Below are 27166 nucleotides of genomic sequence, written 5' to 3' on the forward strand. Positions count from 1 at the left end.
GCCACAGCAGTGTTGTGCTGGGTTTGGCAGGAAAGCAAAGCCCTTGCAGCTGGAGCAATGCATTGCAGCGTACCACATTGCCCCACGCCCACGCAGACAAAATAGCGATGCCCTCCCTTTGCCCCCACCCTGCTAACTCTGGCTGTGATCTTCCTTCAAGCCCAGCCTGCAGCTTAGCCTGGACTGCAGGCAGGAGTCCCATGGCGACCACCTGCATCCTTGGCAAACTCTCCCTGCTTTTCCCCACGTTGCTCCCTCCTTCGCCGTGAGACCTGCTCTTTCCCTGGTGGAGATCCCCGGAGGAAAGCTCTTTATGTGAGCAGTTTCTGGGCCGTCTTCCAGGCCCACGCTCTCGGAGGAAGGGGGCTTGGGGAGGAGGAGAGAGGCGGGGGAAGGTGAAAGCTGACCAGGCTCAGCCCGATGGCTTCTCCAGCTGCAGCACATTTTCCGAGCGAAGCTTTTTTTTTTTTTAAAAAAAAAAAAAGTCTGCATTTTTTTTCATGTCCTTTTATCCTATTTTTAACTGCGGCCTCCTTCCTTTTCTCAGCCTCCTCCAACACTTCCCCCCTCCCCTGCGCTGCTGCCGCCTCCCCCGCACGCTCTCCGCAGAGATGAATGGGTGGCTTTTCACAGGGCATGCACATCTGCTTGCGGCTGCGAGACCTAGCAGGACTTCTCAGGCAGTTCTCCTGGACTGGCCAGTCTGTCCTCTCCCTCCTTAATAAATGAGGAGCGGGCAAGGGAGGACATGGAGGAAGGTGAAGGGAAACAAAACGGGGGGAGAAAAATGGGGGTGAGCCACCACGGGGAGGGATGAGTGAGAGCAGAGGCTGTGGATGCTAATTCATTTCAAGGCTCAGCAAAAGCCACGCTCAAAAAGCTGCCTCTGCCTAACCTGCTGCTGGTTGTTCCCGCAGACCCGCAGCACTCCCTGGCCGTTCGCTCCGGCCCCAGGGGATGAATGAACCCTTTCTGCTGGGCTCTGTTGTCTTCCTCTGGCCGGCGAGGTGGCGCAGCCTCTTGCAAGCCTTGGGGTCTGGCGTTGTTTATAGCCCGGTTGGAATGGGTTTTTCTTTCACCCTTTTTCTTCCTGGCAGTCTTTGGGTGTTTAATTGGCTTCAGTTAAAGGCATGTCACACCTACTCTACTTGGGTGCTCTGGGTTTGCTGAAGGACACGCATAATTTTCTCCATTAAGAGCACTTACTCCAATCTGTTTGTGGAGAGAAAAGATCTCTTTATGCCTTGCGAATGAATTGCAGAGCCGTGGGCTGCCTGTGGTGTCTTAGACCCTCCTGGCTCTTTTGCAAAGGCCCTGTGAAGGATGCTGAGCAGTTACTGGTTTGCTCTTCAGTGGGAGCTGGGCTCAGTGTCTGATTTGTGTGGATCCCTGTTGTTTTGCAGGTGAGGAAAACATGTGTGGGCAACCCTATGATACCTAGTGACTCTTCCTCTGCATCCCCTGCTGTAACCTGCTGTAAGTCAGCACTTGGAGAGGTTTATTTGCACTGAAGCAACAGAATGACAAAAATCCAGGCTTTCGCTTTTCCATTTGTTTCCTCCCTGACTCTGGAAAAATCCCTGTCTCGTGTCTCAAGGACAAAACCCAAGGGAGCTCCCTACGTGTTGGGTCATCACCAGAGAATGAGCACTGAGCTCTTTTCCCACTTGAGCTGCAGACTGGTGTCAGCTGGGGATCAGCTGCTGTGCAGGGAGGAATCGTGCTCCGAACAGGGCGTTGGTCCCCTGGATGAGGCTGGGTAAAAGCTGGGAGGTTGTTGCTTGGTTTTGGGATGATGCCTGCAGATTTCCTGAGGGCTTCCAGTATAACAGAGGAACGGGAGCTCTGCAAGAAGCAAAACTCAGGTTGGTGCGTTGCAGCAGGACCATCGCAAAAATGAGCAGCAGCGCTGGCAGCTTCAGTATGTTGTGGGGAAGGAATAACTTGATGTAGAGTCAAGGGAGGAAGGGAGTAAGCAACAGGCTATCCAGGGCTTCTGTGGTGCCTCGAGGATGACTGCAGATGTCTCGTTTTGGGTTGGTCTTGCAGTAGGATTGATCCCTCTATAGGTATGGAGTGCGGTGGATATACCTGTGTCTTTTTCCAGAGGGGACAACTATCCTGAGCCACCAAACACTTGCTTCAGATGGGCCACATAAAGCACAGCTCCTTTTTTTTTAAGCTTTCCCAACCTCCTTTGCCTACAGAATCACGCTGGGACCCACAAACAGTTGCCTTGGGGTACAGTGGGCAGCAGAGTACCCTCTTTAGAGGGGCTTTGCTGCCCTGGCATGGAGCAGGGAGGGCAACATAAGTGAGGCCAGCTACTATTTTCTCTCTGGATGGACAGCACTGGCTGGGTGATGCCAGGAGAGCAGCATGCATATGTGCAGGGCAGGCAGCGGGGGACGTGGGGAGTGCAGGGGCCTGGGGCCCTGAAAACAGCCTGTTTCTTTCAGCTCCTGGCAGCATGAAGCACCTCTCTCTCCCTCCAGATGTTCACTGTGTTTATAGCTGCTGAAGCAAGAGACTGAACTCTCTCATTAATACGTTTCTCTCTCCCTTTCTCTCTCTCTCTCTCTCTCTCTCACATTGAAGCCAGAAGTCTCAGCTCAGAGGTTGCAGCTGGAAAGGAGCTGGGGGTGAGGGGTGGGAGAGAGAAGGGAGGTGTATGCAAGCCTCCCATCCCATTCAACTCCCCCTCTCCACTTTCCTCCCCCCGAATCCTCCCAAAATACACATGCCCCGAAAAAAGAAAAACACTAGCAGATTTTTTATTTCAGAAAGTAAACACTTAGGCCATGGGGGTCTGGAGGTTATGGGAAAAGAGGAAACCATTGGGCTAATCAGGCTGGGACACACTTCCCCTGCTGAAATAAACCAGAAATCATTGCATTACAGGGCGCCGCCGCGGTTAACCCTGGTGCTGCCAACACAGCTGAGCGCTGGGGAGCTGCGGAGAGCCCATAGCCTGCCCACGCATTTTCCCCTGCTCCCTGGTTTTTAGCCAGGGTGAAGTGCTGATGCGGAAGGAGAGCCAGCACTCTGCAGCAGCCCTTTGGCATGCCGGCCCTTTGGGAATGAGCTGTTGGGAATTTTTTAGTAGGAAATGAAATCTTTTTTTCTATGGTTTATGAGCCATCCTATAGAATTTCATAGTTATTCTTGCCTGAGAACTCTGCCTGACGGTTGCAAACCTCTACAGAGAGGAAATCTTTCTCTGCTTGAATCAGCGAGATTTGGGTGTAATTTCTGCAGAGCGTTGAACGGTTTTCAGAAAGCTCTTTTTTTTCATCCTTGCTAGATTTGCATTAGGTGTATGAATGATTAGATTACTGATTATCTTGTTGCAAACCCTTTGAGGAGGAATCCTGCCTGCTGTGTTTTACTCCTGTGTTTGTAGAGCACCCAGCCTATGGGATCGGGCTGCAAAACGGGAGATCCTTGATGCTCCTGCAGGACAAAGAATACCTCTGCGCCAGGTGTAAGTGAGCTAATGGACCCTTTGTACCAACTTTACAAAGAGATCTCAATTTACCCTCTCTAAGCCTGGCCTTGGACTTCCCCTGGCTCCTTTCACAGTCTGAGTTGCATACTATAAATGGATGCTCACTACCAGGTCTCACACATTTTGAGACCACTGCAGCTATCTGTGTTTCAGAAAGGCTGGTCTCTAAGCACAAATGTTTATCACTGTAAATGAATATTAGAGATTGTCCATTACTGTGAGCTTGGATCTGTTTCATCAGAGCTCCTCGCCACGATTGCTGACTCCCTTTACATCCTGCCAGGCTGAGATTTTCAGAGACGCCCGGAGGGGTTTTGCAGCCAGCTCCCCATTGCATGCAGGCTGCTTTGGAAACCCCAAATCTTAGCATGATGCCCATGCTGACACTGTCTGTGACAGAGCTCATGGCACAGCACCCTAAGCCCGTGCTCTCCCGCAAGCCTTCCCTTGTAGCAGTTACTGAGAGGGAACACGGCTGAAAGGAAAAGTCAGCACAGAGCACTTCTTAGCCAAGGGAAAGTGATCTTTCCACTGACACCGCCGAAGGTTTTACCTCATCTGTTACAGTGTAAGCGGTGGCGGTGAAAGGTGCCGTCACCGGTTCCTTGAGCCATCAGCCCAGCTCTTGCAACATTCCCACCAGAAGGCAAATCCCCAGATAGTGCGTGATAGGGGAGCTGCAGACCTGCCGTGTCCCACCCCGCTATCTCAAGAATGCATTTGAGCAGGAGCTGTTTCTGCAGCCTCTGGAGGTCGAGGCTTCAGATGGAAATCGAGCTTTATGGAGATAGTCCCACAGGGCAAATTTCAGAATTTTTTGAGTTGGTGTTCAGTTCAGATAAGCCCTTGAGAGTTCAGATACTTTATCTGAACCTTATCTGAGCTCTTTGCATCTCTTCAGTGTAAGAAACCAGGCTGTCAGACATTTGGGGAGGGGGGCAAGTTGTGTTAGGATGGTCTGTCTGTGGTTTTTTATTGTTATTCCTAACACACACACACCTCCAGGAGGACTGGACTGTCCTGACCGCCCCATGCTTATATGGGGCTTATATGCAGGCTGGATCGACAAAGAGCAGGAAGGAGAAATACCATGCTTAGAGCGACATAAGACTAAGGACAGGATTAGGACCAATATTTCCTGAAAGCCCTGCAAGGGGTTGCATATCTCTGCTCTCTTTCTAAAATTGAATAGAAATAAGCTCGAGCTGCCCCTGCTGTTAATTGAAGATGGAAATGTTTCCTCCTTTTTGGACCAGACCCTGGTCTGAGCTTTCTCTAATGCAGCGTGCTTTCTGTGCCTTGTTTACTAGGCGCTGTATTGTGCACGTGAACTTTCTTACCTCGTCTGGAGCTCCCGGGGGGGAGATACCGGGTCCATGCTCTCTTTTTGGTCTCTTAGCATCTCTCCTTTTCATTCCTGCTTTGCAGTGATCAACTGGTTGGCTGAAAGGACCGTGCAATGCCTGGTCTGTATAAGGCAACATCCTCTTCCCAGACCATGGGGTGGCTTCATTCACCTGAGCTCTAGGTCCTGGTGCATCTTCCCCAGCATCCATGGTCTTTTTATGGAGGAAGAATCCTCAGGGATAAGAACAACAGATTTAGGAGATTTGGCTGAGATTACAGGTCTTACAGCTGGGATTTGGAAGACCTTGGCTACATCACTTGACAGAAAGTCTTCAGGCATCTAAACCCCACTGACTTCCATTGTAGCGAGATGCCTAAATCATTCAAAAGGCTGCCTGTGAGCCACTGCATAGCAGTTTCTCACGTTGGAGATGCAGATGATTAATTCATTGCACATTTTATTGCGATGCTTAATTCACTGAGGTCAGGAGAGTGGCTGGAAGTCCCTGGAGAATGGTGATGTACGAGTGCTTGATATTGCAATAAAAAAAAGAGAAAAAATATGTCTTACGCGACAGCGAGCCGCTAGCGTGGCCGAGCCCTTGAGCTGCTGAACACGTGCTGAAGTTTACACAGCCCACCGGATGGACCTTCCCCTGTGGGGTTTTGTATCAATAGGCTTTGAAAAAGTTGCAGCAGGTCAATTGTTGGCTCTTTCACAATAGATGAAATACAGTTTCTCTCTCTGCAGCTGGTTCCCGGGAAGGGAGGCTGCCTCTCTGGCAGCAGGCAGGGCTAATGAGCTTATGCGTGTACGTTGGGAAGATGGTTTCTCTGCAGAAGAGCCATGGGAGAGTTGCAGCGGGCGGCTTGCCGGCCTCCAAATGACTCGGGCGAGGTGTGGGAAAAGCATGGATGGAGTGTGGAATTTGCATGCGGGCTTGTTTTTGGTGTTAGGGTTACGAAAGGAGATTCTCAGCCAGTGTGAGCAGCGCAGGTCCATCCTTTGGGACCTGTCTTCGGAGATCGCTGATCCCCTCTTAGAGGCAGAGTTCCTCTTTCGGTGGTTTTTCTTCCCCCGCATTTCTGCAAGGGCAGGTTAGGCTTCAAGGCCAGGATTTAGCCTTTAAACCCTCAAACCTGGCTGCAGCCCTCGGTGAGCCTGTGGGAAAACAGCTTCAACCCGCTCAGCAGGAACGCTGCCATTGATTTTAGCAATGGAGCGGGTGGGTGCATGCACCAAAAAGCAATATAATAAAGTTCACGACAAGGCTTCCCTTCCTGGAAAGGGAAACAAGGCCGCTGACATGGCATACGCTGCGTGAGCAGGGGCACGCGGGGCGGCAAAAACACTTGCAGATATTTGTGCTTCCTGTAGCACAAATGGGCTGCAGCAAAAGAAACTGCTCCACCAAAGCGCAGATTTGATTTCTAGGAAGAGCTGGCCCAAACGACTTCTCCCTAACTCATCAGCGACTGTTTTTCAGGAGTTAGAAATGCCTTTTTCCCCTGCTTTGCGTGATTCACTCTCCACATCCTAAGTTCAAGGGGGAGCAGCGGGCGCTTGTTTTGGCCAGACTGATGTCAGCATTGAGGTAGAATAGGAAAAAAGGAGGAGATGCCCCAAGGGAGCCTGTTCATGGAAAATTTCTAATTTGGTCGGTTCCAGGCATGTCACAGAAAAGCCTGCACTTGGGAGATTTGAACCCAGTTTTTGCAGGCTCCAGAGGCATGAATAATTATGGAAGGCAGTGATGGAATAAAGCTGGCATCTCAGTCCTGCCCTGGACCAGCTCTTCACCACGCTGCAACCCTGGGGTGTCTCCATCTCCTGTGAACCATCTCCAGAGATGATTAGACCTTCTCTATCCCTGCTTTGCATCTAGTTACTGCCTAACCCCAGGAGACCAGATGCTTCCTTTGTCTGGCAGCTTTGGTTGTGTTTCTATCCAGGCGAACAGCTACTACATGAAAGTAGTAGCAGTTTCCCTTGCTTTACAGTAATCAAAATGACAGGATAACAAGGCAACCCAGTAGCCTGCTTTGCCTTCCACTTGTGCTCAGTTCCAGGCTGGGTGTCAGCTCAGTCCCCTGTCTAGATGAAATACGGCTTTTTGACTTTTCTTCTTGTTGCTGCCAAAAGTGACGGATTGTTCTGCGGAAATGATCACTATTTTGTCAAAACAAAACCCAAACATTTCCAGCCAAACCCCTGCATTTTCTGGTGCTGGCTGGGTTGATGCAAAAACAAATCTCCGTGAGAAATGCCAACATGGAAAGAAAAGGGAGAAATAGTTTGGACTATTCTGCAGAATACTTCTCCTGGCTCTCTGATTCAGATGTGTGTCTAGGGGCTGCAAGGCAGAGGGTGGTTGAACCCAAGAGCTTAATCTGGATCACTTGTATGTTTATTTAGACCAGATTAGTGTAAACAGACGTGCTCTGTTGACATGGACAAGGAGCCCGGTCTGTGCAGTTTGTGCCGCAAAGTATGTGCGCACAGTAAGTACTGATACTCGCTCCCTGCTTTCCAGAATCTGGGCGTGATGCTTCATCTGAGCTACGGCTTCAAGCTAAGGGAACTGATTTTTAAGGTTGCATCCATCTGCTCTTGCCTCATTCATGTCGCCCTGTCTTCCTTCCCCCCACATTTGCACCTAGTCAGGCTGTCAGTCTGCCTCTCTGTTTAGCACAGCAGATACTTCCATAACCATCCATCTTCTGAAATCCCTCCCCGGGGGCCTCGCAGCGCTGCAGTCTGCAGCCTACAGTGGCACTGGACCATGGTGGGAGGACTTTCTGTTCCATACCCACCTGAAATGAAATGATTTTATCGGGGCTCTCCCACGCTTGCCAAGTGCATCTCGATGCTCCCCTCCCCGTTGCTGCCGCTCCTCACTTCATTAGCGCTGGAGATGTTTATAAATGGAAGAGATAATATTTTTCGTTTCCAGTTTGGGTTTCCAGGGCAGCCACTTTCTAAAGCTCTTAGGAAGTTTAGAGAAGACAAGGTTACATAAACGATTTTTCCCCCCTGGGCTCTTATTAATCAAGTGGCTTGTGGAGCCATTCCCATAGCTTTGGGATCAAGGGCACTAGCTGGGTGAGGGGAGGCAGGCGATAATACAAGACATCTTTTTCTTGGCTCTTGCCCTTTTTTTGTGTAGGTTAGTGATGAATGAAGCAGTCAGACCTGGCTGTTGGGGTTTGAAAGCAGCCGGAGGGCTGAGGAGCATGCTGCTAGGTTACATTCAAACTGCGTTTTGGGCCTCACTCTCACACCAACCCCTTGCAGGCCTTCGAGCAAGTCATGTAGCATCTTTTAACAATGATTTACCTGGCCCTGTTGATATGCCTCTGTAAAATTTGATTATTTGTTGTAAAACGTTTGCATTGCCTGAGTAAAGGGTGCCTATGATTTCATTAGCAATGGGCGATGAGTTGATCTTTGTGTTTTTACAATAAAAGCTTATGGATGTGCATACACACACACACACTAATTGATATATTTCCTGGCAAGCCCTGATGCATTTCTAAAGCTTCCCAGAATTTTCCAACCCAGGCTCCAACAGTAGCTGCTACCCAGGATGGCTGTGAGCAGCACGGGTGGCTTCGTGGGTTTGGAAAACAGGAGCAAGCTTTCATTCCCATTAGAATGAAACCAAGTCCTGCCTCCTCTCCCGTGTCATTCCTCCCACTGCCTCCCCACCACGAGAGCTGAGGAACGGGGTCTTTCTGTTTTCCTTGGGTGGATGGGGCTCCGTCTGTAGCAACAGGTCCAGCTGTTTCAAGCCTGGAGCTAAAGGTCCACAGGAAATCAGCTCATTAGTCTGTTGACCCACCTTCCCAGTTTTCCAGCCATGCTCTCTCGGTGTGAAAATAATGATTTAAATAGCCAAGGGTGGAAAATAATTATTTAAAGGGGGTAAAGGGGATATTTGCAACTATTGCTAACTGTAGACTTGGCAGAAGGAAACTGTATTTCTTCCGGGTCTTGGGAGCGTGTGAGAAAAGGTGTTGAACATCTGGAGCAATTTAGCAGTTTCGTGCTGTTGTGCAAGGCTGCGCGCTCATGGCGGTGCAGGCGTAGCTCACCCCGAAGAACCAGGACGGGCTGACGGAGCGAAAAGCCATTTGAGAGTTTGCCTTGAGCAGGTGCAGGTTGGGCATTGCAGAAGAGCCATGTTGACCTCCTCCAGGGACAGACGATGGGTTGTGGTGGCCCCTGGCCTCCCTGAAGCATTGCAGATGGCCCTTATGATGTGTGGATAAATTTTCTTGACTTGCCAGAACTAATTTCAGATTGGAAGGAAACTCCCAGACTCAGAGACATATTTTGTTTCATCTCGTGATGCTAAAACACAAATCAGGCTTCCCACCTAAAAAGGTAGATTCATTTCAGCTCATCTGCATCCGAGACCTACCCCTCCCCCAGAAGCCTCCTCAAAGAGGTGAAGTAACTGGCCGAAAAGAAGGTTTGTTACTGATTACATTTAATTAGGTTTCTTCTCCATTTTGAAGTTTCTTCCCATTTTAAAAGTGCAAAAATAGAAAGTTGTAACTCAGGTTGAATGACACACCACTTTCCTTGTTTATTTTCTTTTCGCTGTTTTAGCCCAATGAGAAGTGTGTGAAAAAAAAAACCAACCCAAACTGGTTTGCAACAACCCAGAATATATTTAGAAAAAATATTTACATCTGCTTTTTTCCTCTAACTACTAGCAAAGCCCCAAAAAGATAATAAATCAATCAGCTCTTTTCACAACTTTTGCTGCAGGCGGTGGGGAAGCGGACAGGGAAGCCAACCAGTTTGTGTGCTGAACGCCCTCGTATCTCAAGATCTCCAGTCAACAGCTTTCCAAAGACAATTAAAAAACCTGAAATAACTGGCGATGATGATGATAGCTGGAGATGGGTGACCATACTTCCACTGGAGTCGTAGGCCCCTGCTGACCAGCTGTCTCTTCCCCATTTACACCAGCAAGGATTTAGGACTTAGGCGAACTAATCAGGAGACCCTCATGGGGAGAGAGGCGTGTTATTTAATTAGCTTTACAATGGACTGACTGGGAGGCACGTGGTGGCTCTAATGGAAGGAGATAGATGTCCTTTTAGCTGGGCTAATTGTTAGGAAATAGCAGAGCCTTTGTTCAGCCCCAGCATGTGGCCTGTGATCTCTCAGAGCCCAGGGGCTGCCCGCTTATAATTTTAGACAGATCTATTCAAGCCTGCTCTGTAGCGCGGGGGCCGAACAAGCCGAGTATTGTTGCAGAGCCAGGATTGCCGTCCAAGAAAACCACCCCAAAAAACCCAAACACGTGTAGAGCGGAATATTTCTCTGTCGTTTATTCACTATCGGGCTGGGTTGCCAAGTGGAGACAATTGCAAGTGAGGAGGTTTCCAGCGCCAGGCGAGGGTTTTTCCTCTTTGAAACACATATGCAGGCGAATCCTTCATCCCAGGAGCGACGCAGCCGGCTGAAGGGGTGTCTCTGCTCTGGGGAGGGCAGCTTTAGGGCTTTAATTGCTACTGTGGGTCTCACCCTGTAATTGCCTTCCTGTCGTCATGGTGTACGTGGGGTAATCGTGGCCATGTATGCAGGCGTATGCACCTGTCGTCTCATGGTCACAGTGGGATGGAGGGATCTTGCCCATTGTGGATGCAGTATCTGTGCCTCCCAGGGTCCTGTGTGACAAGGGACGGGAATCCTAGTTCTCTTTCCTGAGCTTTCCCCTCAAATCTCTCTCTGGTGAGACCCCGTCATGGTCCTCAGCCCCATAGCCTTTCCTTTGGGGCTGCCGAACTGATGCTCCCAGCCCCTCGTGAAGCGAGGAAGTCTCATTTCATTAAAAAAGGGGGATGGCGGCACAAAGTAAGAGGTCATGTGGAAATATTGCCCAGGAATTAAACTTCCATCTCTTGAACCCCTCTGTCCTGGCCACAGCGTTAACCTGAGGGTCACTGCAGTCAAGAGTTTTATTTCCTCGCGCTGAGCACTTCCAACTGGCTGTGTGCCAGCGTGTTTTTCTGGTGGCTGCCATTTCTTGGGCTGTGAATTTCTATACTACAGTTTGGTGCCAGACTGAGCTTCCTTGGGGGGCGCTTGTGTGGCTCCTGGCACCTTCATGAAAAGTGAAATGGGGCTGTTATTTAGTATTTCTTGAAGCAGTGGGTCTTTTTTTCTTGGCGGTGGTTTTTTTTGAAGATTGAAAGAGCAGATAAGCATTAGCAAATACAGTCAAGCTGGCCAGATCATCTGCGTTATTAGCAACAATCCCATTGCCTCTCCTTCTTAATCCCTCACCTGTGTCCCAGGGAAGGGGATCTCAAGGACCGTCAGAAATGGGTTCAGTACCCTCTGTTGCCAGGAATTGGTGAACGCTAGGGGTGAAGTGGCAAGCAGAGATGTGTTGCTTGCATTTGTTTCTGCTGTGAAGGCGGCTTCCCAAGAGATCTGACCAAAGATGAGAGGTCCTACACGTGAGGTTTGATGTGTATTGTCTGTGCATGCTCAGAGTAATTGCAAATATCAAGAGTTAAACAGCAAAAACCCTCAGGTTATGTTTACCAAGAACGCAGTGCTGTTACTTGAGGAGAAGAGGGAAAATGTACTGAGAGCAAACAGCGCTGCAGAACAGCTTACGAGGATTTTCCATGCGGCCAGTTCTTCCAGCAGGGTAACAAGTGAGTGACAGCACCCCCCGCCAAGGAAATTCAAGGCAGAAATACATTGCTCAAGCCCAGATTAGCTAATCAGGTTATGAATCAGCATGGGACCCCTGGGAAACCAATAGCAGGAGGCACTTGAAGATGCTGAAGCAGCTTGCGAGAGTGTTGATTGAGGTACCTACGGCGTGTCGACCAGAGCTGTCACTCCCTCACAGCCACATGGGGCTGTGTGTGTGTGCGCTGTTGTCCTGACTCCTAGCTGGCCACAAAGATGCTTTTGTGAGCCATCTCCGCTGGGAAGTTAATGAGAGCAGGAGTCGGGGAGGCTCGGAGGCGGCTTCCTCTGCTCACGCCTGGAGGGCAATCAGAGGATGGTATTGTGGCAGCGCTGAGCCGGGGCCTGAAGTCTGGATCTCCACAGCGTGAACAGAAACTTGCTTTTAACGCAGACAGCGCGGAGGATGGGGACTTTCCGTGACTCCAATAGTGCAGAGCAGCGAGGGGACCCCAGAGGCCACAGCCATCTGGGTCACGGAGGAGCCAACGCTTTCGTGACGGTCATCACCTCCTGGCCACAAATGCTAGATTTGAGGGCAGCCTGCCTTCCCTACACACAGCCCGGGGGGCACCCGCAGTACGGGCTGACTAACGAGCTCTATTTCCATGCTCACTGCTTAGCCAGAAAGGGGAGGCTGTAGTCACCAGGACCACTAACTCAGCCTCCTTTTACCGGCGTACAACAACTCACTCAAATACTTCCCAGCCTATTACGGCGCTTGAAAGAATTTCTCATATCGTTTTAAATTCCAGGAAAGGTATCTCCCTGGGGAAGGGTCATGGCAGCTGCTTGCTCTTTCCTCTCACTGCAGAGGGCCACCTCCACACCCAGAGCCACCTCCCTGCTCTTTCCTTTCTTGGAGTGGTGGCTGCTGCTTTTTCCAACAATGACCCCCTTACGATAAATCCTTTCATGTCTCTGTTTCTCCCTGGAATTGCACGACACTTTTTTTGGTTTTGTGGTTTTTTTTTCCTTTCCCCTTTGCTCCTGATTTTTGTCTCATGCCCTCTGGATATTGTTTACTTGACAAAACATCAAACCAAAGCCCTGACCGCTTGTGATCATTAAAAATCCCATGGTAGTTTTGGGGAAGGCTCCAATTTGGCTAATTACGTTCTGCCATAAATATCCCCCTGCAGTTTTAATTGGATATGGTGTTCTTCATTTCCTGTCCATAACAGCTGGGTGGTGTTGCTCCGTGTTATTACGTAGCTGTTGTATTTCACCCCAGAGGTGGCCGTGTTTTGGTAGCAGCGGTGCTAGGAAAATCTCCTTCTCCAGACTACTGGTAACACCTAATCCTGAGCCTGCTGTAATGATAATGGGTAAATCGAGAGAGAGGAGAAGCTGTCCCAGCTCCATAACACCTGGAGGAGAGCCAGCAGCTGCCTGTTTGCAAAAGGGCTGGGACAGGAGTGAATTTGGCCCTGCTAAAGGGAAAGAGCCGGCCCCAGCTAGGAGAGAGGTCATGGAAGAGCAGTCCTGCCCGCACTGCACATTCGGAAATCACAGCAAAGGCTCCGGTCTCCTAATACCTTGACGCTACATGAATAATTATGATTATCCTTTTAAACCAAGGTTAGTCAGCATCCCTGGGAACAATGTGGCATTACTGCCCGTCCTTTCTTTGTTCCAAACTGTTGAAAAACAGTCAGGCTGCATTGTGGAGGGAGGGTAGATGGTTATCTCCGATCAACGGCAAAATCTTTTGGCTATATTAATGGCAGGAGGGCTGTTCTCCGCAGCTCAGCATCCTCCCTCGACAGGAGGGAGCCTGAATAGATATTAACGTTGAATTAACGACAGAATGGAAAAGGAGGGCGAGACTTGGATGTGGAAGAGGAAAGATTTTTCTAAAGCCTGTAAGCAGCAAATAGGAACCAGTTGCTGAGGCAAAGTCATGTTTGGCAGGTCTTGGACTCCAAATGGTCACATCCCAGCTGAAGAAACTAATCAATGGATTCCTTCCATGCCTTCTGCAAACACTGAGCCATTGAGCGGCTCAGCTGGAGTTCAGAGCCAGGGCTTTCATGTTGCAGGCTCTGAAGTGAACACAGATTAAGGCGGCCGCTAGGATGGAGTCGAGTTGGAAGGCGAGTTTCAGCTGGCCTGGGAGAAAATCTCTGTCCACAGCCTCCCCATTCTTTTCCTCCTCTTCATGAGCTTTTGCCCCGGTGCTACTTTTGGAAGCATTTCTAGTTTCCCTACACGTAGGGGCTGCCATATATTGCATGAGCAAAATGAAACACAAGTCTGGGGGACCATGAGGAGGGGGTGAGGCAGGGGAGTGGAGAAGCCAACAGCTTCGCCACAGCCACGCTGCACCAAGCTGTACCTTAGTGTCATCGGCTTTGTGGGATCAGGGCTGAGCCAGGATGCCAACAGCGTGTGCATCTTTCCTAATAAAAAGCACACAAGCTGCAAGAAAGATCTTTATTAGAGCCCTTGTACTGGGCCAGAAGAGAAGGAGCCCCATTACAGGTGCACTGGAGTTTAACCAGTCCTTAAGGCTGTAACGCTTGCAGGAGAGGCTGAGCCAAATGCATCGGCCCACAGGAGCAAGGCTACAGCACAGACACCGCAGGGGGCAGCCACTGCTTCCTCTGGTGCCGCTTTTTAATCCCACCGGCAGCTCCATAGGGACCAGCTCTGCCAACAAGAGCCTTCTCCTACATGGTGTCGACAGCCTGTCCCCGTCGACGCCCACTCGGGCAAGCCCCGGTGACCTCGCCGTGCGCCTCCTCCTCTGTTTCAGTCTGGGGATTGTGGTTTGCTGCGCTCACTCTGGGCAGGGTGGATTACTGAGCGCCGTCGAATCGGCGGTGGGGAACACTCGGGTCATTTCAATATGGTTGGGACCACAGGTGCTTTGTGATGGCTTCATCGCCGCAGCCGAGAGCTCGCAGGCAGCTGCGTAAAGCAGTCCCCCTGCGCCGGCGCGCACGCACGCGCGCCCTCTCCCACGCTCGCCCCGCGCAGGATTGTGCGCACGCTCACCCGGGAGTTTGCAGAGCGCCGAGCGAAGTGTAGGAAGGGAAAGATTGGCAGGCTGCGATAACTGCATCGGGTTTCTCTTCCCAAGCCTGCTCTGGAAAGCATCATATAGAAAGGCAGCTGTTTCTCCTGAATCCCCTTTTGATTTTCAACTGGAAACGTTCTGCTAAATTTCCTCTCTCTAGTTTCTTCCTCCAGTCTTTGCTGTCCATCCCGTATGGGGAAGAGGGAAAAGAAACCCAAAATGAAGGGCAGGTGCAAGCATGTTATTCCGTAGGGGAGAGGCAACGGGGACCAAATTTTATCCTGACAGCCCTCCTCTTCTCACTCTCGGATTTCCAGGTTCATTCCTGTGGTAGGTTTCAAACCAAAGACCCGCCACCCGAGGTTTCAAACCTTGTTCCTGGCCCGAGCACGGCTCAGGTTCTCCAAAGCATACGGGAATCAGCGGATACATTGGTCACACAGCAAACGGCTGGGTCCCGCTCCGCTGCTGCAGGAAGAGGCTGCCCATAACTAAGCTTGCAAGTAAACTGGAAATATGACTGCCTGTAAATTGGAAATGCAAGTGCTTGTCAGTGGGTGAGGTTCCTGAAAGATGAACTTTTGGCCGGTGTTAACTGCCTGCCTGGCTTTGCTAGCTCTCAAACTTCCTGCTGGCCGTGTCTTGAGCTATCCGCCCGGGTAAAACCAGCTGCTGCCGCGAGCCAGAATCAGGCTCTCGATTTCTGGCCCCGACACCTCGCAGCTTCTTTTGGTTACACAAACTTTTCTTCTATAAATATGCCTTAGGGGACAGAGAAAGGCACCGCTGAAGAAGCTAGAAATAATCCTGAGCTGTAATGTTTGCATCTGCAGCTGATCATTCAGTGCGTTTGAAGGTTTCTATGGTGTTTGCAAGCAAGACCCTGGTTCATCCTAGGGCTTAGCAGGCAGCCTTGAACCCCGGAGGCTGACTCACACGGCTGCCCTTGCCCCCCCGTTACAGCTGGGGTGTTCATTTGAGCCCATGTTTGATCAGAGCAGCCTGGTCTCTGCCAGCATGTCGGAGACTGTTAAAGACTTTCAGAGTGAGAGAACCACAAGAGCTGGCTGCTAATGACTTTTGTTGGTTTTTTTTTTAACACTTGTACCGGTAAATTGACATCTGTGAGTCATAACCTCCCTTCTGCTCTGCCGTTTGTGGTCTGAAGTTTGTGCTCCCTAAATATAATAAAACATATTTCATGTGAAAACCGATATTATTCTGTTAACTTCATGCCATGCTGGCACGATACTCATCTCGCATCTTTAAGATGCTTGTTATCCAGTCGGTTCCCAAAGCTTTTTGGCCTGTCACCTGTACGTAGCACGCCCTGAACAACCCATTGCCCGGCACACGACCGAGGGTGCCTGCGCACACCCCGACCGTCCCCATGTATTCAGACACGCTTGCGGGTGGGGGAGCATCAGGCCACTTGCAGCGCCGGGGATGCGAGAGTCAAGGGGTGATGCGAGCGTGAAGAAGGGGTGATGCGAGCGTGAAAGGCGGCGGTTCGTGTCGAGGCAGGCAGGGTGAAGGCAACTGGCCCTGTTTCAAGAACACACGGGTTTTCGGCAGGCCGCCGCGGCTCCAGCTCAGGTCTGCGTGCAGCCAGCGGCGTTTTCCCGTGCTAAAACTGCAACTCCATTTTTCCCTTCTTGTTTTGGGGCTGGGATGCAAGCAGAGGTTGTGACGGAGGGGCAGCAGCACCCAACTTCGCGCTGGGTGCGCTGAGACCTCCCCCCCGCTCCCCCCATCACCCCGCACCCCCCCCATCCCCGCACCTCCATCCCCCGGTCCTCCCACCCCGCCCGGGGCAGCGCCGGCTCCGCTCCCCGCGGCGCCGGGGGCCGGGGCCGCCTCCGGGGCGGGGGCAGGCGGGTCCCTCCCCGCCGCTGTCACCGCTCGGGGCCGGCCCAGCGCCCTCCCCTCGGCGGCTCAGCCCGGGCCGGGGCGGCGGCGGCGGCGGCGGGGGACGGAGGCGGAGCGGAGCGGACGGAGCGCGGAAGGGGCGGCGGAGGAGCGGAGCGGAGCAGGAGAGAGGAGCGAGGGAGCGCGGAAGGAAGGAGAGAGGAGGAAGAGGAGGAGGAGGAGGGAGGTAGGCGCCCGGCCGCCGCTGCCCCGGGCGCCCCGCTCCGCGCACGGCGGGGCTCAATAGCCGCCGCCGCCGCCGCCCCTCGGTCCCGGCGCGACGCCCCCGCGGCGCTGCCCCAGCCATGAAGGCGGCGGTGGACCTGACCATCATCAAGACGGAGAAAGTGGACATCGAGCTCTTCCCGTCCCCCGGTAAGCGCCCTGCTCTCCCTTCCCCCCCCCCGTCCCCGTCCCGCCGGGGGAGCCCTCTGGATCCCTTGTCCCTCTTTTTCACAGCAAGGGCGGTGGTGGGGGAATATCTCCCCCGTGAGGGTTGACTTGTTTCTTTTTTTCTTTTAGGGGGGTGTCTTTGGGAAGGGAAACTGAATCGCGCTCCCCGGCTCTGCCCCGCGGCACCGCTGGGGGAAGGCGAACTCTCTTCCCGAGCAGTTTTAAGACTTCCCCCCCCCCCCCCACACACACACATACACACCCCTTTCTCTTAAAAAACAACCCGCCGCCCCTCCAGCCTCCGTTTCTCATGCTCTGGCATCCTTGCGGGGATGTAGGCAAGCACCTCCGGCTGGGAGGCAGGAGGGATACACTCGGATGGGTTTTTTTTATTTACGAGCTCCCCAGGGCACCCCTACCCTTTCCCGAGTGGGTGAGCCACGCCGGGGCTGGCAGCCCTGCACAAACCCCTTATCTGGGATGTCCGTTCCCCCCCATCCCTCGCTGGAAATGTTTTGTGTGGTCCAAGCACTCCTGATATTAGGGAAACCAAACTCCAGCGGTCCCTCCTCTGGATTTACCACGTTTAAACCAGGAAAGCCCGCTGCTTTGATTCCCCCCTCCCCCCCCCAAGTGGAGCTGGAGAAATGGGTGGAGGCAGGGGTGCAGGAGCTATCAGGGAAGACAGAAACATGGTATTGAATCGAGGAGTGTGCATTTTCTTTTTTTTTGTTGTTGTTGTAGCGATAAGTTTAGCTTCAGCTCGCTTTCGTTAACGCTGATAGTTAAGCCTTTACCATAACAAGGGCTGTTGTTCACATGCTGATGTCTCTGCCTGCCTGCTGACCCCAGACGCTCAACTGATGCCTGCCTTGCTCAGCCGAGGTAGAGGATGGGGCTTGGAGAACCTGCAGGGGAAAACAACCTTCCCTTTCTGGGTACAAGAGAGGGTGAAACGAGTCCTGTCTCTTCATCCCTCCCTGCTGTAATTCCCTTTGCACTGAAGCAGAGGTTTGCTGGGTTTTGTACAGTGCCGGTGCACCGGAGGAAATCGAATTGAAGATAAGAGTTGTACGTTTCTTTGCCAGTTAGCAAGTTTCTAGGAAGCCCTGAAAGGGGGCTCAGCTGCTGCCAGGCAACACGATTTCAGGCTGCATGTGGGAAATAAAATGACAGCTGACTGCTGGAGTGCAAGGGGGGCCCGAGCAGCGCAGAGGTTGGTGCTCAGACTTAAAATAGATGCTTGTGTAGGATCAGCTTGTCTGCAGAGAGCTCCAGTAAGTCAGTGCAAGCCTGGGAGATCTGCCACCAGTGGGTGTCCGATGCGGGGAGAGTGTCTTTAGCATGATCCATCTTCCTGCCCTAGCTGCACACAGGGAGGACCCGGTCTCTGGTTATAGCTATTTTGACGCTCAGTGCATCTGACAGCAAGGCTAAGCCTGGCTTTCAGGTGTGGACTCTGAAGGGCCGGGCTTCAAAATGCAATGGGGGCGCTGAGGATGATTTTCCAAAGCACCTATGGGGGTTAAATGAGAGGCTCTGGTGGAGCTGAGGACCTGTTTGTGCCTTTTTCCTAAAGCTTTGGTTAAAAGAACATGTTACTGGAGATTCATTCCTGTGCTTCAGGTCGTGACGGCAGCCTGTTTGCTTGCGGGGGCAGAAAATGGGATAGGAAGAAACACCTGGTCCATTGAGGCAGGGCTGGGAGGATGTGGGGTTTAGTTTTCAGTTCAGACCAAAAGATCTGTTTAAACTTACACATCTCCTGGCACGGGTGAGAGCGTGTTACAGAGGCGTCTGTGTTGTTTAGGTGTTTGAGCATTGGATCAATGTAATTGCCTTGTGCCTAAAGTGAGGACTCGGTGTTTCGCGCTGCCTTAAGTTCGTTTTCTCCCCTCCATGAAAGCTCTTTTGCAGCTTATGTCAGTGCGCAATTTTTAGAGTTGACCCAAAGTTTAAACCTCGGCAGGAAGAGAGCGCTGAAAAACAAAATCCGAAAAGGTATAAAAAAGCTGACTCCCTATTGACTTCAGCTGCAGTCGCTTCTGTTTTGGTGGCTGCGCTAACACTGAGCCAAAAAGGTCAATGTTGTCAATTAGCTGGCTTAACCTCATTTCCCCTCTAACTTTTTAGAGAATGCTGAAGCTTTCTTGCTTGGTCAGATCGATGTTGAGAGAAGGAATACGGATGCTGCTAACTTATGTTCCTGGGATCCAGCACTGACATGGGGAGGGAGCATGCCTTTTCTTTACTCTTGTCTGTTTTGGGCTGCGTCTGAGGACTTAACTGCTCCCTGATGGCTCATTCAGCCCTTGGTCACGAGACTGAATCTGCCACCAAATCTTGCTGAATCTGCCACCAAATGTGCCCATTGCCCTTCTTTTCAGGCTCGATGAGGACTCCAGCCCCTTGTTCCCTTACATGCCAGCAAGCAGCAAAGCAGCTTTGCTTATGGTATCCATAGGGTTAACCTTATGCAGGGAGAGTCATTATAGGCATAGGTTTTCAATTGTGCAAGATGTTTAATGTGCCAGGTGCTTGATGCCCTGTAAAACTGCAGAGATGCATTGGCCATTGGCCGTACAGTATCGTCCCCCTCTCGCTCCCCTGAAATAAAACCCTGCTCCAACCCACACGTGCAGGCAGCCTCCGTGTGTAAAAGTTAGATGGGATTTGTAGTGTGTCCAAAGGGTTTAAAAATAACCTGAAAGGGATGTGGAGTTGTACAAAGCTTCCAAAGCTAAATTCCCACCTCCCCCCCCCGCCCTGCTGTTGCCAGCAAGGATGTGTGAGTGAGATGAGCAGGTCAGGAACCAAAAAAACCACTGTGGTGGGCTTCTCCTTTAATATACAAGCTGTATGCACGTGGGTTTCCGTTATAAGGATCTGCTAGACTAGATGGTAACATCATTTTTGATTGCAGATCTGCCAGTGGGTTGGTGGGACTTAGTTTACTGGCTTTTTTTCAGACAGTAGAAACCCAAACCATGCGAAAATCAACCCTACCGGGAAGTTAACCTTGCAACTGCTGAATGCTGCCCTCCGCAAATCAATTTGTTTCCTCCAGTTCTGCAAAACTCTGTTTGCTGTCCGTGGTCAGAATTAAAAGCTCTGCAGCCCTTGCTGGAAGCTGGCAGTGTGTTAATTGGGACTTCTAAGTACCGAGAGATAACGACATTTCTTGCTGTCCCCGAGGCGTCCCACAAGATACCGTGGAAGGGCTATAAATGGCAGGTGGTGATGCTGGCATCACAGGTGAGGCAGAGATGCTGGGCTCCCTGTCCTCCTGCATCCACTCTTGCTTCCTTCCTCTGGAGGTGTGTTACGGGCGCGCTGCTGGCTTTGTTCCTGCCTGGCATGAAAAGCGGAATTGCTCTGTGCACACGCAGCGTACAAATCCTGACTGCTGGACGGGGCGGGACACAGAAGGACCCTTGCTTTTTGGCGCTTCCCATGTGTACCCTAAGGACTGCTGGGAGACAGACGCATTGTTTCCATTGGCCTGTGCGTGGGTGGCATCCCAGGGGTGTATTTTGATCTGGCAAGAGCCTTTCCCTCTGTTTAGGGTTTGGGATGATGTCGGGTCAGGGCTGAAGCAAGGTTTCTCCTGCTGTGGTTGCTGCAGGGTATAGGGAAGCAGACAGCTTCTGAGCAGGGTATATTTGGATGTAGGACCTGCCTGAATCACGCTGCTTCCCCTTCCCGTAGCCAGGTCAATCTTTTCTTTTTGTCCTTTGCTTTCACTTTCAATGCAGGCAAATAAGGGAGTTTGCATTTAAAGTGAGTCTTCTGGCAAATGCATACCCTCCTCCGCAGTGCCTTGCTGCAGGGAAATGGCAAAGTGCTTTACGAGTCTGAATGTGTCTTCATTACCGTCTTAGGATGGGATCCTTCATCCTTCCCTCTATCTTTTCTAGGGAGGGCAAGTTTCCAACCATACCTTCGCTCCCAGGTCTTTATATATGTGCACAGAATAGGGTCACAGCCGGATCATTCAAGGGAGTCAATTTGCTGAGCTGGTTAAGAGAGGGGCGTGGGACATCGCCTCTTCCAAAAAAGAAGGTTTGATCCTGCATAATCCTTGCACAGCACTCAGACTCCAGGCTGGCTCCTACAGCTGTGTCAGCCGCTGGGTGACTCAGTTTCCCCGCAGCTGTTAAGATATTGCCCTTGTTGGCAGTGTGCGTGGTCACATTTTTCTCATGTGGGATGAAACACAGCAGTTGGACACCCTCTTTGCTTCGAGATGTCCTCTGTCCTTTCTCCTGCACCAGCTGTCCTGGAAGAGCACTTACTTGTCCTCGCCAGGATGGGCTGCGTGCACAGAGAATGCCAGAGCGTTTGCCTGGCAGCCCAGCAAAGCCTGGGGAAAGGCGACAAGCGCTGAAAGGTGAAGTGATTTCAGGGATGCAGAGAACTGCACCCAGCATCTTTCTGAATGCATTCGCTGCTGCATTAAAGCAAAGGTGAGAGCTCGGCTTTGGCTGTGGATTGCTCTGTGTGGGCATGAATCATCAGCCAACTAAGGCGAGACTCTAATAAATCGAGGGATTTGGGCTCCTCTGGTATTTTCGATGCTGATTGCCTGTGGAGGAGGTGAGGATTTGAACTGAAAAAGAGCAATTATCTTTCTATGCACTTACAAAATGCCCATCACTGTGGTATCCAGCTAGGATGGGGGAATGGGCATTTCCCAGGAGGGAGGGGACTCTCTACACCCGGCTGCCACCAGCGCCAACATTTTTAGTGTCAACTTCTGTCTACTTAAGGGTCAAAGCTGTGAAAAGAGGTGGAAAGAGGGCAACTCCATAGACCTTCAGGGATACCTCGACTAAAGCACAACCCTGACTACAGCATTTTTAACCAGGGTACAGGGAGTGAGATTTCCAGGAAAAAGGAGCAAAGCCCCATTCCTTCAACTTTTTCACCATAAACTCCCCAAAGCATGTAACAACTGTGTAATTACAGTGTAGTTACATGAAGAGGCCGCTAATTTGCCATGTAATTACAGCGTGCCATGCTTTGATAGGCCTTATAAAATGAAGGGATAACACAGTCTCATGCTGGAATGCCGCGCTCGAGCTCTCCAAAGCGAGCCGACGAGCACATCGTGTGCCATCCCGCTCTCCCAAATCCATAGCAGATTGCTGGCAGGCAGGCAGCAAGTAGCTGGGAGCGTGTGTGCTCTCCGGCAGGACTGCAGCATGCTGAGTTTTGCCAGGGGAACCTGCTTTTGAGTGAAAAAGCAGCGACTGCATCTTCCTGGGGGGATCCCTGCAGTGTGGCTGAGCTGGGGGGACAGTGGGAACCAGGTTTAGGGAAAGCGCTGTGTGAAGTTCGTCCTCTGGTTAGACCTTGGGATTACACTTTAATGCTGGAGGCAGAATGGAAAGCGGCTTGGTGTTCTTCACCAGTTGCTGTTTTGGTGAGAGCAGATACATCTCAGGCACTCGGGGAAGAGGTAGGTGTGAGTAAGACCGCGCTTTTGTCTGCATATGGTTTAGGGATGTAAACTTGCAGATGTGTCATCCAGAATGGCTGTTTTGAGCTGTGGTACTGACCTCAGGTGGGATTTTGGGGAAGAAAGCGCCTTTTCCTTTTTGGGCTGTCAGCTGTTCCTTGCACGGGTACAAGGTGGGCAAATTACACGACTTAGGACAGCAAGTGTCATTGCTGCCCCTGGAATGGATCCAAAGGATGGAGCTGCTGGCATCTTCCAGGTTTACAAATATTGCTCCTGAGGAAGACCTGGGTTTGGTAGGATGGTGCCAGGGGACCAACTGAAGTGAAGGAGGAGGGGATGATCTGCCTTACTTTGAGCATTAAAATGCCCCTGGAGCCGGGAACTGACTCTCTGTTGCACTGTGAGTTTGGGGGATCCCCGCAGAAACTGGGGTCTTCCTTACGGGTGCAGAATTGTGCCTCCATAGCTCGAGACCTGACTTCCCAGGTTTGCTTCTCGGCTGTGAGTCCCGGGCCAGTTTGCAGCTTGTCCAAATCAGCGTAACTCCGCCGAAGCCGGGGATATATGCTCTGATCCTGCGTAAAGCCCCATCACTGCAGAAGCCAGTGGGACAAATCTGTAGCTGATATAAACTCTACAGCTGTCTCGCAGCCAAAAATTGGGCCTGCATCCCCCCTTTTTTTTTTTTTTAACCCACGACACAGTTTTGCATCTCAGCTTTTTTGTTCCTCTTCCGTGACTAAGCTGCTCGCTGCCTGTGTTTCTTTTTTTTTCGCTTCATTGTATAGTTTATAATCTTCCAACTAGATACAGAAAAAAATTTGTTTGCAGCCCTGGCCAAGAAGGCTCTGGTTTCCCTGGCATCCGGCCATGCTTACATCTCCAGTCAAAATACTGCTGGTTAAACAATAAATATTTATTGATTCTCCTACAAGCTCCTACATTTTCCCAGGTGCAGTGGAATTTGAGGGGGGCCACTTGAGTCCTGCCGATGGCAAGAATTGTGAGATGGCTCCAGAGATAACGTCTCTCTAGTGGTCTCTGATGCGAAGGTGACCCTGGCAAAGCTGGGTTCCGTCCCGCTGCGTGGCCCCTCACATCCAGCCTATAGATCTGCTCTTCTCTGTCCCTCCCGGCGTCCTCAGCGTTGAGGATTTGTGCCTGTGACTGCTGCAAGCTTTGGCGGTGATTGTGTGGAAATGTGCAAATGTGCAAATCCCTTTACCTGCCTGAATATCTTCTGGAACACGGCAGGGACTCGCATCCTGGGCGGGGGATGCATACTTCGATCTCCAGGGTCCAGACAGGTGGCAAGAAAAAAAAAATCAAGGTGGTTTCAGTTTGTAATTTGGTTAAAAGGCTCAGCCTTCGTATCTAGATTGTAGACACCCGCCGGATCTGAAAGCGTGTAACATTAACAGGCTGCAAATGTTTGCATGCAAAGCTTGAGCTTCTGCAAGGCTGCGTGTGTTTAGATGAAGGCGAAGCGCTTGGCGCTTGCATTCAAAAGTGCTCTAAGTTGTTCTGTTCCCTTCCGCAATGTGGTGGGTGGCTCAGAGTAACTTTTGGCTTATTTAGCCCCAGATGGGGGGCAAACCCAGAGCTCTCCACCGTTGCTCGCCTCTTTCTGAACTGTGAGATGAAACTGCACATTTTTGTGTTGAGGTTTTTTTGGTTTGTTTTTTTTTTTTTTTTTTTTCCACTCAGCTGGCAAAAATCTGAGACCTGGTTTGCTCTTCAGTCCCGCGAACAACACCACATCGTTGGGGCAATATCTGTACGTGCAGGACTGGGCAGGCGATACATTTTTTTTTTCCCCATCGCCTCCCCTGGTTGCTGACCCTGCACGATTTTTTAGCATGTTTCAAATCGCTGTCGATGCCTGGCTCCCTCCCACCAGCGACCTGGCCTGTGCATCACACAGGTGGACCTGTTGTTTGCAAGAAGCCAGGATGCTGTGCTGGTGCAGCACGGTTGCTCAGTCATGCCTCTGGTTCCTGTAGCCATGCAGCCTATGGATGAATATAACCCACCAGAAAAATATTAGAAATACAAGGAAGAAATGGCAGCTTGCTTTCCCAGAGAGGAAAATCCCCTTTTTTCTGTGATTCCCTCTGGTTTGGGAATGAGATCAGAGGTCATTGGGAGCACTCAGCTATTTGCCCGTGTGCTGGCGGCAGCCGCTGTTGTGGATTGGGATGTGCAAAGTCGCAGGGCTCTGTCTGGGTCTGAGCTGGTCAGGCTCTAGAGCTGTAATTCTCACCTCCATCATCTCATGGCTGGGACTGGACACAGCAGCAATCCCTTGCTCCAGCAATCCCCTGCTTTCCAGGTTTTTTGCTCCTGTCAAACCTTTCCTCTAAAGCCAGGAGAGGCAGAGGCCTCCATCTCAGGTGGCTGGTGCAGATAACCCAGCATTATTCAGATTGCAATGCGTGTCCAGTGGGCTAAGCCATGCTCAGCATCCCCCAGCACCCTGGGTGGGTTTCCAGGGGGGATTGCTTTTCTTTAGGATGTGGCTGCGCCCCAAGCAGGCGTAGGAAACCTTGCCTGCTGAAGACCACATTCCTGGGGGGCTGTGGAGCTGCAGGCCGGCTGCTAACCCCAGCTAAGCGTTCAGAGCTTGTTAATGAACGAAATGCATTTTCTTACACGGAGGGGATTTTAAATTGGCTCCACATGGATTATGTATGTTGTCGCACTTCCCCGGAGGGTGATGGCATGAGTAGGAATGTGGGTTTGATGAAAGAAGCCAGACACTGAGTCAAAAGTGGAGTGGCTCCCCCCGCCCTCCCCTCCCTATGCCCCTTCTACCCCCCATCTCATTTCAAATATTTGACATGATTCCAAGGCATTCTTCAGATGGCTGGTGGGGAGCGCAGGAGAAGCCAGCCACTGTGACTTCGCTTCCCCCCCCCCCCCCCCCAAATGCAGCATGCTTTTGGTGCCTCTGACCCCAAAAGATGTTAAAGAAAGGCGTGATGGGACCTGATTTTAGGGGAAACTGAGGCACGGTGCCCCCATTATGCTGCAGCAGGGATGTGGGAGCATCCCCAGTCGTGCTCCAGGTCTCCCTCTACTTGCAGTATTTAGGTTTTCTTATGGTCTGTGTTGAGCTGCACTGTACCTCTCTGGCTCCTCCACAGCACCAGGCAGGCAAGGACCCATCTGCCTCTTGGGATTGCCAGTTTGGGTGTACTGGTCGAGTCTGATTTGGGCTGGGAGCTAGACTGGGGGGAGGCAAATGGCTCAGCCCTGCGTCCCTCCAGGAGCCAAGTGTCTTGCACAGCAAGATGAAGGTTGCATGTCCTCGTGGTGGAGTCCTGGGCTGGGATTTCGACTGGGATTCTGCCTCTCCTGGGATGTGTTTGGAGGTCTCGGGATGAAAACTGCTGACTAAGGGAAAGCTGTTGCTGATGTTGCAGCGAGTAGACCCCAGAAACTGGAAGCGCTTTGGGGTTTGTTTTCTGTTGCTTCCCCCCCCGTCAGCACCAACTATCACAATAATCAAAATGTGGCTTTTTGACCCACATGAAAGTTTTTTTTTTCATAGGTGTCTGCATGTGTTTGTGCAAAACCACTTAATTTTGGTCAGTGTTCTGGAAGCAGCAAGGCAGGGCTTTTTTTTTTTTACCTTTTTGAGTTTTGAGAAATTGTTTACCGAAACATGAACCATCAGAAGAAACAACTTGCAAAAGCTGAGTACTCCTGGCTTTTTCCACTGGAAAAATTAAAAAAAGATGTAAAATCTTTTTTTACATGAAATTTGGGTCTTTTTTTTTTCTTTTTTTACACATTATTGTTAGAAGCGGTTTTAAAATGCAATGCCAAGTGCTTTCTCTTTTAAAATGCTCAAGGCGTGTTACCCAACCACTCCATCTTTCCAGACCACTTCGTGAGGTCAATCAATGTAATTCCTCCTTGTTTGCAGCTGGAGGTGGGGAAAAACTCATTTGCTCAATCCCCAGCACCAGCCACAGGCAGCAGATGAGTCTGGCAGGTTGGCAGCAGCACCGTGGCTCCCCATCCCATGCCTTGACCCCGTGCGGCATTTCTCGGACCTGTCCTTTTGAAGGGATGAGAAGAAATTCGGACTTGATGTCAGAGGGCTGCCCCTGGTTCTGGGAAGCCCGGTGCTGCTGTGGTGCTGGGAAAGTTTCGCTTTCCAACGTCAGCAGTGGGGTTTCGGAGCTGTCACGGTAGCCGTGGCCTGGCAGGGTGGTTAGTCACTGAGGCTGGTTTCCATCCCTTTAAGCGGCTCCAGATTTGAAGCTGGCTCTAAAGCTTGCGACTTGAAAGGCCCCGGCCATGCGCCTGTTTTGCCTTCGAGCTGGATGACTCTCCCACGTTCCTGCTTTCAAACGGCCGAGACCCGAGCAGCCGGGGCCATATGGATCCTATAGAGTGACCTGGCAGCCCGTCGGCATAACTTCAACAGGGCGAGGAGGAAAGGGGTCTTGGCAGGGAGTGGGGGGCTGCCCCTGCTCTGAGCTAGTCCCAGGCTGGACCAGCCCTCTTGCTGCTAGCCCAAGCTGTTTGGCACCTTCAGGCTGTGAGAGAGGGCTGCTGCCTCTTCCTCGGCTTCCCCAGGAGTTTGCTGGCTGCCAAGCAATCATTGAAAGCCGGAGTTAGGCCTAAAAAAAATTTAAAATAAATTAAAAAAAACGGAAGAAGGGGGGGAAAACCCCAGAGAAAAAGAAGAAAAGCAAAGGGGAGGGATAGTGTGCCTTTAAACAGCTGTGCGCCAGCGTGTGTAACTGCACTCGCTAATCTGGTGACTAATTCCGTGCATTGCAAAGC

The 27166-nt window shown here is 51.3% G+C and overlaps 1 protein-coding gene across 4 annotated transcripts in view; it reads left to right on the forward strand.

Annotated features, from left to right (window-relative positions):
* The window catches only part of ETS1 (ETS proto-oncogene 1, transcription factor), a 73856-nt gene that overhangs the window by 12677 nt on the left and 34013 nt on the right, over positions 1 to 27166 (forward strand). Inside the window, exon 1 of one of the 4 annotated variants that reach the window (XM_075116472.1) lies at positions 16601 to 16884. The exons of the other annotated variants lie outside the window; for them this stretch is intronic. Within the exon in view, the coding sequence (XP_074972573.1) occupies positions 16815 to 16884 (70 nt within the window). The 5' untranslated portion in view covers positions 16601 to 16814. Of the gene's footprint in view, positions 1 to 16600; positions 16885 to 27166 lie in introns of those variants that run through there. 4 annotated transcript variants of the gene reach the window in all.

This window comes from Phalacrocorax aristotelis, chromosome 22 (genome assembly GCF_949628215.1).
Source record: "Phalacrocorax aristotelis chromosome 22, bGulAri2.1, whole genome shotgun sequence".
In the NCBI taxonomy this organism is placed as follows: Eukaryota; Metazoa; Chordata; class Aves; order Suliformes; family Phalacrocoracidae; genus Phalacrocorax; species Phalacrocorax aristotelis.